General features: G+C 40.3%; 1 protein-coding gene across 1 annotated transcript in view; it reads left to right on the forward strand.

Moving 5' to 3' along the window:
• The window catches only part of GALNTL6 (polypeptide N-acetylgalactosaminyltransferase like 6), a gene marked incomplete at both ends in the record, with an annotated part of 1,121,308 nt that overhangs the window by 1,039,573 nt on the left and 62,384 nt on the right, over positions 1-19,351 (forward strand). Inside the window, one exon of the mRNA XM_080928910.1 lies at positions 1,733-1,840. Within this exon, the coding sequence (XP_080785036.1) occupies positions 1,733-1,840 (108 nt within the window). The remainder of the gene's footprint in view (positions 1-1,732; positions 1,841-19,351) is intronic.

Genomic DNA, 19,351 nt, shown 5'->3' on the forward strand with positions numbered 1-19,351 from the left:
GTCTCCTAGGAAATTCTGATCCTCCTACTCCTGCCTCTTAAGTGCTGGGATTATAACCCTGTACAACCACGCCTGCTCTATATGGTGCTAAGTGCTGTGCCCATGGCCCTAAGTGGACTTAACAAGCACTCCCAACTGAGTTCCATTCTCAGAACTAGTTATGTGGTTTAGAGAAAACCCTAGACATCTCTAACCTGCCATTTCCCAACCAATGTCACTGCAGAAATAGTGAAGTCTGACATTTGAGTTGTGAGCACTCAGTGAAATAACTCATTACAAGGGTGCAATAAACAATCATAAATACTAATTTCTGTCTTCAAAATTAACTTTAAACATCAGCAGCATCAGCAGCCAATCAGGCTATATGCTTGTCTCCAAAATCTCACCTCCTACAGTTTTCAGTATGTCTACTGATACAGGAAGCCCATTTCATCTTTATCCAGATCATTAGAATTTTCTTCCATCAGCTGGGTTTATAACTTGACATCATCAATCCTGGTAATATTTCTTTGAATTTCTATAAAAGCATCTCTTCTAGCTCTTCAGTGTTTTAAATACATGACAAGACTCCTTTGGATTTTAGTTGCTCTTAACTACATATATTCTGATCTATTTATCCTTTCTTTTGAGATCACCCTAACCCTTGGGATAATTCTTTTCAAAAGTCTGTTTTTTTTTTTTTTCTTAGAAATCAGCAAAATGTCTCAGAACTGCAGAGCCCAGGTTGAGCCCTAAACTGTCCATTTCTTTTGTTGACACAGATCTTTCTGACTTCCCCTGATCTGGCAAGGTTTACCCATTCACTGTTGTCCCTGTTTGTTTTGGTTTGGTCCTTTATCCTAAATGCCACAGCAGATCATTACATTTATCCTTTTATGTTTAATTGTATACAACCATAGCCTCTTCGGATTTTTCCAGATACCGGGACTATCGTCTAGAACTTTCACTGCCTCTGCCAGACCTACACTACCACACTTATTTCTAATGTCTTAGTCCGAGTTACTCCTAAATATTCCAACAAGTTGAAATAAAAAGGATGTGTGGTCTGAAGGAAAGGAAATCAGCTGGGTATCATTTTAATGATTGAACTGGCTCCCCTTGCGCCTGACTTCCCATTCAACCATTCTCATGTATCATGTCATTCCTTTGATTAAGAGCAGTTCAAGAGAAATACACATGTGTGTGCGCGAAAATTTAAAAATTATTCTCTCTTCAAATATTAACATTTCTAAACAGGGTGTAGGTGTGTATCAGTCAAGGGTCTGTGGAAACATAAAACTAAGAAATGAGAAAGATTTAAGCAATGTTTCACATGGTTGTACAGACTGGGTAATGCCAAACTCTCGAGATTTTAATGTGTTGTTAACTACCTATGACAAAAACTATTGTCGTACGAATATGTAGGAGGCTGAAAAGATAGCTCCATGCTTAAGAACAGCCACTGCTCTTCCAGAGAACCAAAGTTCAGCTCTCAGCATCGGCAGACGGCAGTTTACAACTACCTGCAACTCTAGTTCCAGGGGATGGAACACAATCATCTGACTTCCAGATGCTCACCTTTACACATTCACACACACACAAGTGCACACACACACACACACACACACACACACACACACACATTGATACACATTAATGTTTTTTAAGGAAATTTGTAAATTTTTCATAAATTCTATTAATTCCTGTTTGGTGAAATTTACCCTTAATTTTTCATTTACCTTCTCCTTTTCAGGTTTGGATGTGTGGAGGAGAAATGTTTGACGTTCCATGTTCTAGAGTCGGTCATATCTACAGGAAGTATGTCCCTTATAAAGTTCCATCGGGAACCAGCCTGGCAAGAGTGAGTACCTGGGCATCAGAACAGGCTGGGTTCATACAAGCTCTGCTTCCTGCAGGCTGGGTAGTCAGGCACACACGTGGGATAAGCTAAGACACTGTTAGCCAGACCTTCTGTGTGAAGAGTTCCCATGTCTCTGCTTTATCTCCATTGCTTAAAGGACTACTAACTGTGATGGGGTTTATGCATCACAGCATCTTCCCATGCATTATATTAAATATTAACCATTATCCTCTGTTAATCCTTGTTAGCTGCATCAAATGTCACTTAGATCAGCCTTTAGTGGAGTGACACCTTCAAAAACCAAGTGGAAGCTTAGAGAGGTGACTTGCACATGAGCAAATGAATGACCAGCAGCAGTAGCATAAAACCAAAACCAGGCCTGCAGGATGGATAGATACACACACACACACACACACACACACACACACACACACACACACACACACACAAAATGTTCCTTGTTTTGGTTTCTTTACTAAGGTGCAGTGGGTAACTACTTCGTCTTGTTCACAAGATTCTTCAAATTCAAATAACAACCTTTATTAAGCATAATTATCATCATCATTACCATCATTAACCATGTCACCAGGATTCATTCATATATCAGTCTCACAAGGCCAGAGCTTTGGGTCTGTTATTTTACCTTATACCATCATCTAAAATAGAGTTTAGAGAATATTCAGGTAATTTGATGAAGAGATTAATTATTAGACATCTCAGGGGGCAAACAGAGGAAAGTTTTGTAAAACATGGAAATGTGGGGCCTAGAGAGATGGTCCAGTGGTTAGGTGCACAAGCTGCTCTTCCTAGAGGACTCTGGTTCAATTCACCCACATGGCAGCTCATAACTGTCAGATTTCAGGGAATCCAAAATCCTCACATAGACCTACAAACACGCAGGCAAATACCAAAGCACAGAAGACAAAAATAAATAATTTTTAAACCGACATTTTGACAAACTTTAATAAAACTATTATCTTAATAAATCTCTTCAGGTTCCTGGTCATCTTCCCTTGTTTTGTGAAGCTGTCAATGGCGTTCACATTTTTCTCCACTGCATCCACAATCCTTTTAAGAGCAGTGAGACCCTCCAGTATTAAATTATATCTCACATTCCTTAAAAGGAAACGATCATACCACTCCCCCTTCTTCCAAAATAATAAAGACTCATATTTTGGATAAAGAAACACAGTTCAATTTATTCATAAGACTCAATGCATGTGAATGGGGAAGGAACAAAACCCCAGTGGAAGGTTGAAGAGGAGACAGATGTGTGCACATTACAAATCAGCTATGTGAGTATCATCCTGTGGAGGCATCCTCAGTGCATGGTGTCCTTCCTTCACTCATCCTCTTGGGACTGTGCCTCATTCATCTGTAGGCAGGTGCTATGTGTGGCTGGCTCATAGCACGAAACATGAGTGGGGAAAGTGGTGCTGATCGAAAGAGGGGTCGCAGTCAAAAAATCAAGCAGCTCATATACTTTGGGAGAGAAATGAAGCACTTTTTCAAAACCTGTCAAATATGGGGAAACTAGGGTTGGCACATAAAACATCCAGGAAAAAAACTGAATATTCGTTCAAATGAAAGAAGTCCATAACCCTGAATTTTAATCTTTTCCACTTAAATTTTACTTGAGGGCTCATTTTAGGTTTTTTCCCCCTAAACTGCTACAGCAATCAGAAAGTCATAAATATTGAGACTCAACTGTCACTCTAAGGAACATTTTATGATCCTTTGAAGTATATTAAAATGAAAAACAATTCTGATATTTTGTGGGAGAAGCTCAGTTACATTGCGACACTCGGCTTTACTAAATCATCAAAAATGATGAGAAACTGTCAAGATAATTGAAATGCAAAGTCACTCTCCTCAGTAGATATGTTAATCTTCCTACCCTAGTTAGGAAATGGAGCTGAAGCTGGAAACGTGACCCCGCAGGCTTGTTTATGTACTTTACAAAGCTCATTTAATCTGAGGAAAATGTGCACTTTTCTGTTACGGACCTATGTAAACTGATGATTCTAACCACCTCTAAATACACAGATGTACACACACACACACACACACACATACAGTCTCACATGCTCTCTCACAAATACACACACACATACACACACATGCATGCACACATACATGGGACAAAGCCCTCTAGATAGCACACTGATGTACATTATAAGAAACAAATTCAAACACCTTTATTGAGCACTTTCTCTTTAGCATTTTTCCTCTGGCAGGAGGACATGACACACGCCAGGCATCTGTGAAACATGTAAAGCAAATGATTCTCCACATGCTCCGGAACATGTGTCTAAGCATCAGAAGGGGGACCCTGCTCTTATAGTTCTGACCTTCACAGTCCTAAATAATAAAAGAATTTAAAGAGTGCCTTAGTTTAACTAACATATTTCAGAAGCAGTGACCAGAGCCAACTTTGGGCCAAGCTCTCACCCCGCCTTCCGTGAACTGAAAAAAATAAGAATCACAAAGCTGTGTTTACTCAATCTAGTGATGTAGGTTTTATGGATTAATATATGGTTTTCTCTTACTATGATGTTCAAGGTTTGTTCATGTTAATAACCTCATTGAGTAAAGCAAAAAAATAAAACCTTTTTGTGTTGTTTCTACAAAACATAAAAATCTGGGACATGGTGTTTTAAAGTTTGGCTTTGTATAAGAATCAGAGCATTTACTTGGCATTCAAAGTCCTATTTACTTTTCTGAGTCAACTTGAGATCAGATGTTAGCACCCTGGAGTACAACACTGGGAACTTCTGCCAGGAGTAAATGAGTCCCTGGAGAAAGGTTGTTCATCTCTACTTTTGTTGGGACTAGAAAGACTCTAGTGTTGTGGTGACAGTCACCTGCTTAACAATAGCAGTGACTGCGGTTCAACACAGGACAATGAGCAGCAAAGAATGCTGGGAAATGCTCTAGCCTGCTATATATGGATGAGTGATAAATGAGTAGAAAGTTCCCAAGTCTATCTTCTCTTTCTCTGATAAACACTCAGCTAAAGCAGGAGTAATTACTAGCACATTTGGGGTTGGGGATGGGACTCAGACTCTGATTTTCCTGTAATTGCCAGTCTGTTCTGAGATCCTTGAAAGCCACTAGCTTGGAAAGGCGTACCTCTGATATAAAGAACATGAAAAAATGTAGCAGCAGCCACAGCAAACCACTCCAACTGACTTCAGCACAGTAGTAGCTGTGGCAGCGTCTTGCTCCAGGGAACTTTCCCTAGAAGGATCGCCCATAAATGGCAACGCTGTAGACTATGAAGTGGACAGTCCCAGAAGCATAAACCAGCTGCCATCCCTCCTGCTAACAGGAGATAAGGCTGAAACCAATTATGTGAAGAGAGCACGTTCATGTGCTCTCTAAATTCACATGTATGCGCATGTGTGTGAAGGCCAGGGATCAACCTCTAATGCTGTTCCCCACAAGCTGCCCATTTTGTCTGTTGAAACAGTGCCTTTCACAGGACTTCAAACTTGAGATTCCCCATTATCTACCCTGCAAGCCCCAGAGTTCCACCTACCTCCACATCTCTAGCACTGGGATCACAGACACGCACCACTATTCCTGGCTTTTTATACAGATGCTGGAGATCAAACTCTCGTCATCACGTTTGCACAACAGGCATTTTACCAACTGAGATGTCTCCCTAACAAGGCTAGAAACAAGACCTATCCTAAATCTGTAAAGACACACCCCCCCACCTAGTGTATATCAGAAAGAACTCCATACCCTAACATGTCGCCTTTGATGTGTCAGTAATTCATTTATGATTCTCAAATTTCATCTTGACTTTTTATGACAACCATTCACAGATGGGAGAGAGTTAGATTTGTACAGGTTTCAGGATAACAGCTCAAGCCAAAGAGCTGAAATCTGGTGAAGGTCGGGTTTCACAAAACATTCCATAGTTCTGGGGAAAGAAACTCACAGCAAAGGGGACAGGAGTTAAATGGCAAGTGAGTAGACCTTAGATCATGGACCAAGGTCTGTCTCCAAAGCAAGCCCTTAAATACCCTGCTTTTACAGAAGATTTGGAATAAAAGGCAGCTCCGGCCTCTCTGTGGCAGAGGCACCAGCAAGAACATGGAGGAGGAGGGAACAGGCAGAACATTACAAGCTGTTTGCGATCTAAGAGACATGAGTGTCCAATGAAGGAAAAGCCTGCCTGCTCTGGACCACAAGGCCCTTCCTCTTCCTTTAAGCCATGGGGAGAAACTGATAGATAGCTTCTGGAAAGAGCCAGAGGCAAACCACATAGAATAAAATGGAAATACCAACCAACCAGCCAGTATCAAAAGAAAGTGAGCATAAAGAAAATACCATTGCAAATGCAAGGAACCTACACAGACAGTTTCTTAAAGGATTGGTGTGGATTTGCTTATCCTGTGCATAAAAAGGTTGGGTTCGACGGATTATGTGTGAAGTTGCCCTCTTGGAGTTTGAGAGGATGTAGTATCGGCATAAAAACAGAGGGATGAGGAAGGGGAAAGAGGAGGCTGCAGGCTGTTTGGCAAGTGAACTCTGAGAGCACCAGGCCTGGAGAAATTCATTTTGTCTAGCGTCTGCTCTCCAGCAAGGATGTATGCTGTTCCCTTTAATATTTTCTTTCTAGACAGAAAAATGCTGGTTATGTTAGGTACACTTTTAATCTCTGAAGCTTTAAGACAAACAAGTTGAAACTTCCCTTACTTATGACAGTTAGGTCGAGTGAAAACAGTTTATCTGTAAAAGTCACCAGAATACTAACCACTAGACTAAGAGAATCATCACCCACTGTGGAAAGAGATCTGAATTTACCATAGTGTGATTATTTGTAAACACTTTTTATGGATGTTATTACTGGACCTATGATTTAATAAAAGAGGCAATATATGACATGTATAGTAACTAACCTTTTCACACACACACACATACACATAAACAAATATATATTTAATAAACATAATGTAAATATAAATAATGTATATTAATATATTATTATGTTAATATGTTAAATATAAATATATAACATATACACATAGAGAGGTGTATACTTGATAGATTTATGGGATTTGGGCCAAGAGTACTTTAGAGGGTGTTGCTTTGGTTTGTTTGATTTCTGTTTGTTTGTTTGCTTGTTGTTAAGACAAGATCTTAATATAGCCCAGGCTGGCTTCAAGCTCACTCTGCAGTCAAGGATGACCTTGAATTCCTAGTCCTCTGGCCGCTACCTCCTGGAGTGTTAGTTTACAGGCTTATAGCACCAACCCTAGCATAGTTAACAGATTGTTTAGTGGTCTCATAAAACACGTATATACACATTATGAATATATTTTACTATAATAAAAATTTTTAGCATGAATAGCAAGAGCCTTGAAAATCCCATGCGGTTTTCATATCCTATGGGTATGGAGAGTAAATGTAAGGACTGAAAGACAAAGGCTGTTTGATTATCTCAGGAATGAAATGTCTTCTCAGTGCACTTCCAAAGATGCCTTTCTCCCAAGACATCTTCCTGGCGATGTGCAAGTCTGCTGGCTTTAGAAAGTATTCTAAAATACACTTCGAATTTTTAAGGGTTCTTAAAATAGCTGGACGTAGGGAAATTGTGCAGAAGAGGAAGGGATGGAGGAGTACTTTAGGGTAGCAGCCAGACCACCCGAAGTCAATTACTAGACACCTTTTTGTTGATTTTATTATCAGTGACGCCTGTCTGATCTGGGTGAAAGACAAAACACAATATCTCACATCTGCAGCCTTCTCTTGTTTGTGTCTCGACCACTTTATCAGTTGGTAAAAGGTATTAACAAGCCCAAAATTACTTGTTTGATATCTGAAAATAAAATTGCCAACAAGACTGTATAGGGGGATGATGAATGAGAAGTAGGCCTCCACAGACTGACCTTTATCCCCTGATGGTGGTGAAGCCGTTTATTCTCATAAAGCTGCCTGGCACATTGTGGCCATGGCATGACAGCCGCAGGCAGCGGTGAAGCCTGTGCTTTCTAATATTGCTCTCAAAGCTTTATTTGAACTCTCAGGAAGTTCAGGGGCATGGCGGCCAATTGCAGGCTTTCTCCCAGAGAGCAGCAAATGATAGGTTCTTCTTTAAGACTGGGCCTCGGTAAATGGCAAGCTCGGCTGTGCAGCAGCAGTCCCTCTGAAGATAATAACCGTTCCTAACTCTTCTGCCAATATAACAGAAAGGGCATAAGGCTCTCCTGTACTGGTGACGAGGACTAAACATGATTCACACACTGCAATCTTGTGCTTGCAGCTCTTTCATTTTGACTACAATCTAAAAATAGAATAGTCTCCATTAAAATAATATTTTCTATTTAGATGAGCTTATTTTTTTATTTAAGGATTGAAGACTTTTTCAATAAATGATGCTTTAATTATTCTTCATGATATCTTCCTTTAAAATAAATTATAAATCTACAAGCCAATAATGATCCAATAAATCATTAAGCTATGGTGACATATACCATTGCATGCTAAAAAGGAGTTAACCTCAAAAAGACTCAAAAACTGTCAATAAATATTTACCAGATGTTTTACTATTATTTCTTTTCACTGTGTTTTTATTTACTATGTTCCAGACAGAAATGCATATAGCACATTACATATCCTTAACCAGTAACATTGCACTTTTCCAAGGAGCTCAGAGCACTCCTATATGATGTAGTGGTGCCTTGTTTACAGCATACGCTATGATGGAGACACCACGTGGTAAGCAGCCTGGTGGAGCTCTCACCCTTACCCTTTGTTCTGTGCTCATCCTGAACCCTGGATATCTGATGCTTGTGCAACATGAAACAGTGTTGGGCCACAGCATCAGGAACCAGAAAAACATGAAACACAAGTTATGTCTCCACTATTTGACCTTCAACTGCTCCTAATTCCTAATGCAAGAATAATTAAATGCCTATTCTGTTTGTTTGAATAACAAATGACAATAGAATAATAAATTATCCTCTACATCTCTTTGAGATTGTGTTATAATTTTAGCATTTCTCCCTTCTTTTCCTTCCCTCCAGAACCTTGAAGAAATCCACCCCCTTCTCCTTCAAATTCTTGGCCCTTTTTATACTAATTATTAATGTATTCAGCACATATATTTGTGTCTATTCCCAAATATAATCTGTTCATAATATTATAATAATATAATATAAAATATAACAATATTCCTCATGTTCTCAGGCTGGCCTTTGGCATAGGATTGCCAACAGTGGGATTCCTGGGGAATGCCACCTGTCCTGCTGCCAGCCTTTCTCACTTGTTCATCATTCTCTGTGTATGTTTGAGGCCCCATTGCTGTCCCCATCCAGTTTAGAATGTCTGTTAGTGCCATTCTTGCTTAGCTCATAGTTCCATACAGATTTTAAAGCAATGTAAAGGCAATGCCTAGAACTTTCATATATATGTATACCCTTAAAAGCATAGGTAAAAAAGTAAAAAGTTGCCATAATTAGTGCATTTATGCCATCTCATGTCATAAAAAGCAGCAAATGCATTATTTTAGAATTTCTTCATTTTCTACAACCTCTCAAAACTACCCTTCAGTTTAATTTTTTTCTATTCATCTGAGCCTCATGTTTTTCCCGTGAATGCTGTGTCCTTCCCCCACATTAAGCCATGTTGCTCATTTTGATTGGTTCGAACAGTTTTTGATGCTTTCCCAAGTTTATGTTCTGCTGCAGCAGGAACATCAACTAGAAAATGCTCCCCAGTATGCAAAGCAAACCAGCTAATTTAGCCAGTCTTTAGGCTGTAAGGACAATGTTCAGCACTTTGGGTCCAACACTGATTGCCAACACTTTATTTTAGCTTTGTTTATACCGACTAGGATATTTTGTTGAACAAAGATAGCATATTAGTTGCAACTGTATATATTAATTAATCTTTGGTTAACATAGACATTGATCACTTTTGCTAATAAAATTAAAAACATGTCTATGCTCTACTTCTATTGTTTTCTATTCTGGGATGGTTATTCTTGCTCCAGCTAGAGCATTTTGGCACTCCGCGTTGTTATTTAGCATTTAGATAGGTTGCTTCCCTTAAAGCACTTAAAAAGCAAATCGAGAGGTGAGCTGACTGGTAGGCGAAGGAGAGTTATAATTGTGTTTTTAATCATTATCCCCATTAGAAGTGAACATTCTCCTGCAATCCTGACTCTACTGGAGATCTGAAAAGAAGAAAACTTTCTCGGATAAAATAGGTCCCTGCTGCTACAAAATGAAGCCACTGAAATTTAATCAAATACAGTATTTTGGTACAGAACAGTCTCGATAAACAAATATGCAACCTTCACAACTAGAATTGGCTTCCAGGACTCCAATCCGTCATAAATCCCTATGAGCATGTGGAAGGGAGGGACCCATTCTGTGAAATTAGCCCCGTCCCATGAGGTGTTTGAATGCACAATGCCACCCGGCTTGAGGCTTCTACTTCTTCATTTCCAGCTATGTCTCCTTGTTACCAATGGTTTATTAGTTCAGGCGAGAAATTCCACCTCCAGCCTAGGTGTGTCTCCATTGCAGTGCCAGGGGAGGTCAAGCAGATACTTTACTCCTGGTAATCTGCAAACTGAGAAATGGTCAAATGCTGGCTAGTATTTCGGTGGTTTCTGGATGATTTTGATAGGCCAATTCTATAAAGGTATTTGGGGTAATAAAAATTTCACAGGTAACCTAAACATTGGAGAGATACTTTATTTGATAAGAAGACTTTGATGAGCACCTGAAACATAACAATTTTTTCTACCTGTTTAAAAATCATGGGGAATAAATAGGACCCACTAATAGCCAGGAACTGAATACTGTTCATTTTAGGGTAGCCTCCTTTGCTTGAGTACTTACTTCAGTATTCTGGCCATGTAACAGTCTCTCTCTGTCTCTCTTTCTCTCTGTGTCTCTCTCTATACCTTTCTCTCTTTCTCTCTCTTTGCCCCCTCTCCCCATGCACACACACATGCATGCAAACGTGTTTGCATTGTTTAAATTGGCTTCACTTTTCAGGAAGTTAGAGTACAGTGGCAGAGCAAAGGCATGATGTCAGGGACAAGTGAGAGTTTATATCTTCATCAGGAGGTAGAGAGAGAAGACATTGGGAATAGAGTCTTGTGAAATTTCAAAGCCTACTTCCTGATACATCTCCAACAAGGCCACACCTCCTAATCCCTCCCAAATAGTTCCACCAACAGGACCCATGTGGCCACTCTCATTCAAACTACCACTCTTTCTAACTGAAACTAGAATGGAAGGAAAGATAAAAGGACGACCAGGACTGGGAAGCCACCCTAAATGGCTGTGCATAGATGTTGGGATTAATACTTAATCTTGTCAGTCTGATCAGGTGAAAAAAAGACCAAAACATTTTGTATTTGTGTGGATGGGTTTGAGAGAGTTTTCATGGGATGGTTATATTATGAATGACCTCACTTAATCAAGAGATTTCTCTGGAGAGTGATTCAAAACATGAATACACTGTTGGGAGGTGGTGAGGTGTAGTTGAAGAAAATCAGCTAGTGAAAATGTGGACATGGGCATGACAATACTGCCCTGGCCCTTTCTTGCCACTGATCAGTCAGTTCTGCTTCCCTGCTTGTACTGGCGGGTTTTGTGTGTCAAGTTAACAGAAGCTGAAGTTAACCCCAGAGAAAGGAGCCTCAGTTGAGGAAATGCCTCCATGAGATCCAGCTGTAAGGCATTTTCTCAACTAGTGATCAAGGGGGAGGGCCCCGCCCATTGTGGGTGGAGCCATCCCTGGCCTGGTAGACCTGAGTTCTATAAGAAAGCAAGCTGAGCAAGCCATGGAAGCAAGGCAATAAGCAACATCCCTCCATGGCCTCTGCATCAGCTTCTGCTTTCTGACCTGCTTGCGTTCCAGTCTGACTTCCTCTGGTGATGAACAGCAGTGTGGAAGTGTAAGCTGAATAAACCCTTTCCTTTACGACTTGCTTCTTGGTCATGATGTTTTGTGCAGGAAGAGAAACCCTGACTAAGACACTGCTCTTCAACGCCTTGCAATTACAAAGGACTAAGTCCACAAGGGAAAATAAATTCTTCCACCTTTTCAGTTGTCTTCTCAGGTTTCAGATACAGAGAAGAGGTTACATGAACAGAAGGTAGAATCCACTAATGTAGGTATGCCAACCAAAAGCCTGGTGCTTGTGATCTCTCTTTGGCTAATAGTTAGAAATGCTATTGTGATTTCTTTTTAGTGAACAGATTAATACTCATAGATAAAATAAACTTTTATTTATAAATAGAATAAGAGGTAAACTCCCTTTTATACCCAAGCTGTCGTGGTATGGGTTACTATCTGCTTGCCTGCCAGAAATGATGCTCTTCAGATTATCCCCAAAGCACTAAATCTCCAAGAAAACTTCTCTCTCTCTCTCTCTCTCTCTCTCTCTCTCTCTCTCTCTCTCTCTCTCTCTCTCTCTCTCTAACACACACACACAACAAACACACACACACACACACACACACACACACACACACACATCTGTGTATCTCTCTGCTGCCTGGGAAGCCACTAGAAAAGACAGACCATGACCGTCACTCACAATGGAGGTATAACCTTCTATATACCATCTCTAGAGGAATCTTAGTCCTCCAGAGCATCTCTGATTTCTGGGCACACTCTAGCCAAGGGGCCAGGTCCTTACCCTGAGTCATGTATACTCGAATTTAGAAAACTTGTTTTTATGCTCTCCCTTCAACAGTACCAACAGCTTAACACTCTCTTAATATTTCCAGAATAATCATTATTAGTCTTAGTCATCCAAAAATGTCAAACTACAAACTCAAAAAAAAAAATAGTAGCAATCAGAAAAATATTTACTTTAATCCTACCATACTTTTTTTCCTTACAAAGCTAAGACCTGGGAGGCATTTCAACCTTTTGTTTATTCTCTTGTGAAGTTGTCATTAGTGTTGGTTTTTAGTTGTGGTTGTTATTTATTTACCAAAAGCATTAACAAGCCACAAGGATACATGAAACATAAACTGAATCTCCCTACACATAAAAGACATCAGTGTGGCTGACATTGAAGAAATCCACCTTGAAAAACTTTCAACACAAGACAAAACAGATTCTCCAGCCAACCAACTCCAAAGCTCCTGACCCACACCGTGAAATGTTGTTTTAGGTCACTTAGTTGTAGGCTAATTCTGTTGTTGTCTGTGACCCAAGACAACTAATATTTCTAGATATTTCTTCTTAATAAATAGTCTTCAGTCTCCTAAGCAAGTCTTGTTAAAGGGCAAGATGAACTCAGGTGACACATTGGAAGCTTAAAAACTGTGGAGGTGCTACCTCACAGGTTACTCGTGTGTGTGTGTGTGTGTGTGTGTGTGTGTGTGTGTGTGTGTGTGTGTGTGTGTGTGTGATGGGTACTTGGCAGGATCCAAAGGGAGGATAGGGAAAAGGACAGCGATGTAATTCTATTTAAACAATATTTATGGAACATTATAGACAAAGTAATAAGGTAGCTAAGGAAATGACAACACAGTCCTTTCAGTCATCAAGGGGGATGTCTCAGCATCCAAGCCAGATGCTTTTATTGGTATTAGTTCTTCTTCGAAGGTCTGATAGAATTTTGCACTGTACCCATCTGGTCCTGGGCCTTTTTTTGGTTAGAAGACTTTTGATGACTGCTTTTATTTCTTTAGGGGCTATGGGATTGTTTAGATGGTTTGTCTGAACCTGATTTAATTTTGGTACCTGGTATCTGTCTAGAAAATCATGTATTTCGTCCGTATTTTCCAGTTTTGTTGAGTATAGGCTTTTGTAGTAGGATCTGATAAATTTTTTAATTTCTTTAGTTTCTGTTTTGACTCCCTTTTCATTTCTGATTTTGTTAATTTGGATACACTCTCTGCGCGCTCTGGTTAGTTTGGCTAAGGGTTTGATTTATCTTGTTGATTTTTCTCAAAGAACCAGCTCCTGATTTTGTTAAATTTTTTTTTTTTTTGGTATAGTTTGTTTTGTTTCTACTTGGTTGATTTCAGCCCTAAGTTTGATTATTTCCTGCCATCTACTCCTCTTGGGTGTACTTTTTTCTTTTTGTTCTAGAGCTTTTAGATGTGCTGTCAAGTTGTTAGTGTATGCTCTCTCCAGGTTCTTTTTGGAGGCGCTCAGAGCTATGATCTTTCCTTTAGCACTGTTTTTATTGTGTCCCATAAGTTTGGCTGTGTTATGCTTTCATTTTCATTAAATTCTAAAAAGTCTTTAATTTCTTTATTTTCTCCTTGACCAAGTTATCATTGAGTAGAGCATTGTTCAGCTTCCATGTGCATGTGGGCTTTTTGTTGTTTTTGTTGTTATTGAAGGACAGCCTTAGTCCACAGTGATGCTGATGAAGATATTAAGAGACAAAGAAGAATACTAGAAAGTGCATAATGTCTTAGTGACTAGAGAAATACACTGAGTCTCAATGTTGAAATGGTAAGGATGAAAAGGTCTGAAAACATGGGAGGGACTTTGTGGAAATCTTAGACCCATTGCTAACAACATCAACAACAAAACAAACAAACAAAAACTGGTGAGGAGAGAGGTTTTCTTACAGCTTTAGCCAGAATATGGAAAGAAAATTTCCACCTTCTTGTGGCCTATAGCAATGCCGTACTTTATAGGAAAAATGAGAGAAAATTAACAAAAGGGCTGTAAGACAAGTTTTTAAGACTACAGGATTCTTTGTCTTTCCCAGGGCACAGGTTTCCTGTGGCCCCAGACTTCAGTTTGTTCTCATGCTCAGTGCAATATTTCCAGGAAAGTGCTTTCACTTTTTTCATTTTCATATCTCTCTCTCTCTCTCTCTCTCTCTCTCTCTCTCTCTCTCTCTCTCTCTCTCTCTCCCTCTCTCTTTGTGTGTGTGTGTGTGTGTGTGTGTGTGTGTGTGTCTGTGTACCTGTGTACCTGTGTGTGTCTGTGTGTAATATGCAATTATGTGTGCATGGGTTATGTACATAGGTGCATGTGGGAGTGGTGTGCACACATGTATGTGGAGGCCTAAGGTTGAGGTTGAGAGTCTTCCTCCACAGCTCTTCCCCATCATGCACTGAGGCAGAGTCTCTCAATCCCAGAACTCACTGGTATGATCAATCTCCCTAACCAACTTGCCCCACCCCCCATTTCCAACTTTCCAGGCTGGAATTACAGGAGGCCCTAAACCTGACCTTCCCATGGGTTCTCGGAATTCGGAATCTGTTCCTCATGTCTTTAGCCAAGTGCTTTAACCTCTTAGCCATCTCCCCATTCTTTCCTGGAAATGTCTACTGTGTCTCTAACAGCCACATTACTCTGTAGCAAGTTCACACTTCCAGGCCCAGTCCTCTGTCTTGATGGATGTAGGACACTGCTGGATTGGTGGGAAGGCTTCTAAAGCACTCCAGTGCCTGGCAGAAATACCATGAACAGAATGTACAACGGAGCCCAAGTCAGAGGACATTTAGTGTGTGTCCATTAACTACAAATAAAACACTTTTCTCAGTAATATTTGGCTTTCACTACTTTTGGAAGATCTGGCTGAAGTGACTAATCTTTGTGTGTGTGTGTGTGTACGTGTGCATGTGTATGTGTGTGTGTGAGTGCATGAGAGAAAGAGGAGAGACGGGGGAGAGAGAGAGACTGAGAGCTTGAGTCAAGGTGTTCCTGTGTCTTCCAGTGTGTCCTTGAACTCTGATTCTCTGGTTTCCTGTGCTGACCCATCCATCTTGTCTCCACGGTGATTCTGAATACTGCTTTCTGTCCTGTCTTATAACATTTTCTCTGAAGATCTGGCTGATCAACCTGTAGCTCGGTCTTTACTGCCCCTCATTGCTGAGGTAAGCTGTCAAAGTGGCAAGGGGAAACATTTGGTAGTGTATTCACTACTTATTAAGGATAATTTCACTAATAAATCTGTATTTAATAGTTTGCCAAGTTGTGCATTTTAAATGAGTGGTTTCTTGGCATAAAAATCATTCTTCAGTAATCTATTCGTAAAGTTCAATGTACTAGAATTGTGTAATATAAGATGTAATTAAATTGTTCATGGAGATTTTTTTAAACTGTCCTATGTCAATTGCTGTGCTAAAATTTTTACAAATATCTGAAATATTCAGACAAAAATATAGTAGAAACATAGAGTCAAAGAAAAGGCTAACCCTTATTCAAGACAATCAAGGTAAGTAACTACCAGCAAACAGCTTAATGCAGCTGGGTGAAGGAAGGAGAAATTGCCTGTCAGAGAAGCCTCTTCTGTGGGACTGGATTCACTTCCTCTCCCTGTGCTGATGGCTTCCCACTGACTTCAAAGAAATTTTAAGGTTAGTCAAAAGTAAAATGGGGTGAATGATTGTTGTAAGGCTGTGGCTGACTTACAGAGATTCATTTTTTATGAGCTGTACTCCTGATGATAAGAGGGATTTAGAGGTGGGATTACTGAGCCACTGAAGCCCTCATAGGAATCAAAGGGGAAACAAAGAAATGCATTCAAATCAAAGCAAGATTCCCGAATACACGGGGCAGTGGTGTGATTCCTTGTTGCAGGAAGGACTGTGAACAAAGAGCTTTCTCCCCAAAACCAGGGCTATGGAGCCCAACCAGTTTTATTCAGAATAGCTTCTCATATCCATATATATGAAGAAGGAGAAATCTATTACTCAACCTGCTGTAATAAAATAGCTTAGTATTGATACAAGTGCAGCTTGTGGATTGGGGGTCATACAGTGAACATGTAACATTCGCAACATGCACAAAGAAATAGAGGCATTGTACTAAGGTGAGATTTTCCCAAAAACAAACAAATAAATGGGACAGCTGTGGCTACTGACTCCCAAATAATACACTGAGAAACTGAACAAGAGTTGTGTTTGTGGAATATTCTAACAAGAGAGGTTCTGGCACTGTGATGATTATGGTGATGATGATGATGATGATGATGATGATGATGATGATGATGATGATGATGATGATGATGATGATGATGATAAGCAGATAGGTATATGCCATGAGCCAGCAGGACAAACAGAACTCGTTTTCAAATACTGTGCAACAAAAACAGTCAGGGTTAGAAATATTCTGATGAACTGGGATAGAAATGTGATTTAATGTTCTGGACAGAATAACAATTTAAAGAGCTGATAAGCATTATAATTAAGGAAATACTTAGTTCAAAGAAAACAACATCTGAGTTCTAAGCACCTCTAGACAGAGCTGAATGTGTTATAAGCGTTAGTAAGTATGTGGGTAACACAGAGATTAGCATCAGGTTGGGCTACATGAGAGAGCATGTCGTGAGACACAGGAATCACAGGAGGGGGCGGGAGAAACAGCACATCTGTCAGGACATGAAAGGTACATGATTTCATTTCTCATTCAAGAGTAGGAAACTCTGCAGCTTAAAGAAAAGTGTGTGTGTGTGTGTGTGCAAGACACTTTTATCTCCATTAACTGTTAAATAACTTCAGTACCGCATGTTTTCCCAGCACATGAAAGCCTCGTGGGTTCAAAATGAGTGGGGCTGAGCTGTCTCCAACCTACTTGACCATGGCAAAGGCAGGAGGCCTCGCCTCCTGCTTTCAGACCCCAGTTAGTAGATCCCCTACACAGAGCACTGTAGCAGTACAGCATCCTCGCCTTAAGCTACCAATTATGCAGGTTCTTTCTTTCAGCTCTGTGGTTGCTTCCCTGCTTGCTTCCCAGATAGAGAGCCAGCAGGAGCTCCCCGGTTAGAGCCAGCAGGAGCTCCCCGGTTAAAGCCAGCAAAGAAGGGGACTCCGCGACTTATTTTATCCGCTGTGTGTTCACCAGACTTCTCTGCAGAGAGCTGCTTCCAACGACTCTGAAATAATTTTCACAGAAGCAAAACATTCTTTGGACGGATTTGGCAATAGCATCAAGATGATGAGATTTAGCACATACAGTTGATGAATTACACATGGAGCGAGTACATACTATAATCAGATTATGTATATCACCAAGCAGGGTTGCCAGACTTAGCAAATTAAACATGCAAGACGCTCAGTAGCATTTGATCTTCAGATAAGCAACAAATAGCTTTTAATCTAAGCATGCCCCATACAAGATTAATAATGCAAGTGTTAATTATACTTAAATTTTTAAGTTACTTGTTTATTTGAAAGAAACATTTAAGTATGCACCATGTATTTTGCCTGCCTACTCTAACTGAGAGAAATAAGAAAGTTTTAAGAAAGACTATGAGTAAATCAGGGTAGATGCTGAGGCTGAAGAGGAAGAGCAGGTGGAGAGAGAGAGGAAACGTTGCTGCTTAATCTTCAAAGGTGATGGATATGAGAAGAATGTTCATATAAGGAGAATGTTTCATAGTAAAGAATAAAATTGAGGAGCCGTGCCAAGGAGGTGTTGGGGGACGTCTTAGGCAGTCGGCAGCAACTCCAGGGCAACGTCTTTGGTGTGGCTGCACACCTGAAATGGAGACTTGTTTATGGAAATGATGAGCAGAAAGATAATGAGGAAGGTGATTGGCTCCTCCAGGTAAGAAGAAGGAAGTTCTGAGTAGCCATACAGAGCAGACAGAGGGGGGTTTTAAGAAAGACACCATGACACAAAGCTAACGGGTGACAGGGGGAAGTTCTGGTCAGAGAAGACTTTCTTGTCAAAACCCATGGATCTGTACAGAATCCAGGGCAACGACCACGGATTCTGCGTGTGTCACTCTTACGCTGTGAAAGCTGCAGGACAATTGATGGAGTGTCTGAACAATAAGAAAAACTGCCTGGGAGCTCCACTCAAGTGCCCATAGAGGTTAGTAAGCAAGAGAGGACCAAGGTATCAGCAGGAGAAAAAAATATTTCTAAATAGGAAAGTCAGGGTTGCATATAAGGGACCTACCCGAACCCCCAGGAATCCACGGAAATCAGGAGGCAGGCAAAAGCATGTAATTTAAGAGCAAAGCACTTTTATTTCAGACTCAAAAACAAAAATAAAAGACTTCAGGTAATACCTGTCTCCATGTGTGTATGACCGTGTCTCGGTTCTGGGAGTTTAGGCGTGGACTTATTGCATGTCTAGAACTCTTGATCTACACAGTTTCTGCTTTCCTTTTTTCTTGTTAGCTATGTTTTAGACACATGAGCACCATCATCAACATTCATTCTATCTCAGAGGCAGATGGGAAAGTTCTGGCAAGGGCTCTTTGGCAAGAGACGATATTGGGATGTCTCACTTTCATGGTTTTGCACATTTACATAGCTATGAATGCCTAAGTGAGAAATCTGCCTTTGCACCTTCTCCATTACTGTCGCATATTTGAACGTGTGTGTTTGTGCTTCTGTATAAACATGCCAATGCACTCTAATGCACGTACGTGAGTGTAACTACTTCCCGGAACAGCGGGATTCACGCTACAATCTATAAAAAGACCATGGAGACTCTTTTTGCATCTGCTTGTGACATTTTTCAGCTGTAGTTACCGTATTTTTTCAAATGCTAAGTACTGAGTTTCAATTGCAGCCACAAATTAACACAGCGTAT

Source organism: Micromys minutus, assembly GCF_963924665.1.
Source record: "Micromys minutus genome assembly, chromosome: 14".
Classification (NCBI taxonomy): Eukaryota; Metazoa; Chordata; class Mammalia; order Rodentia; family Muridae; genus Micromys; species Micromys minutus.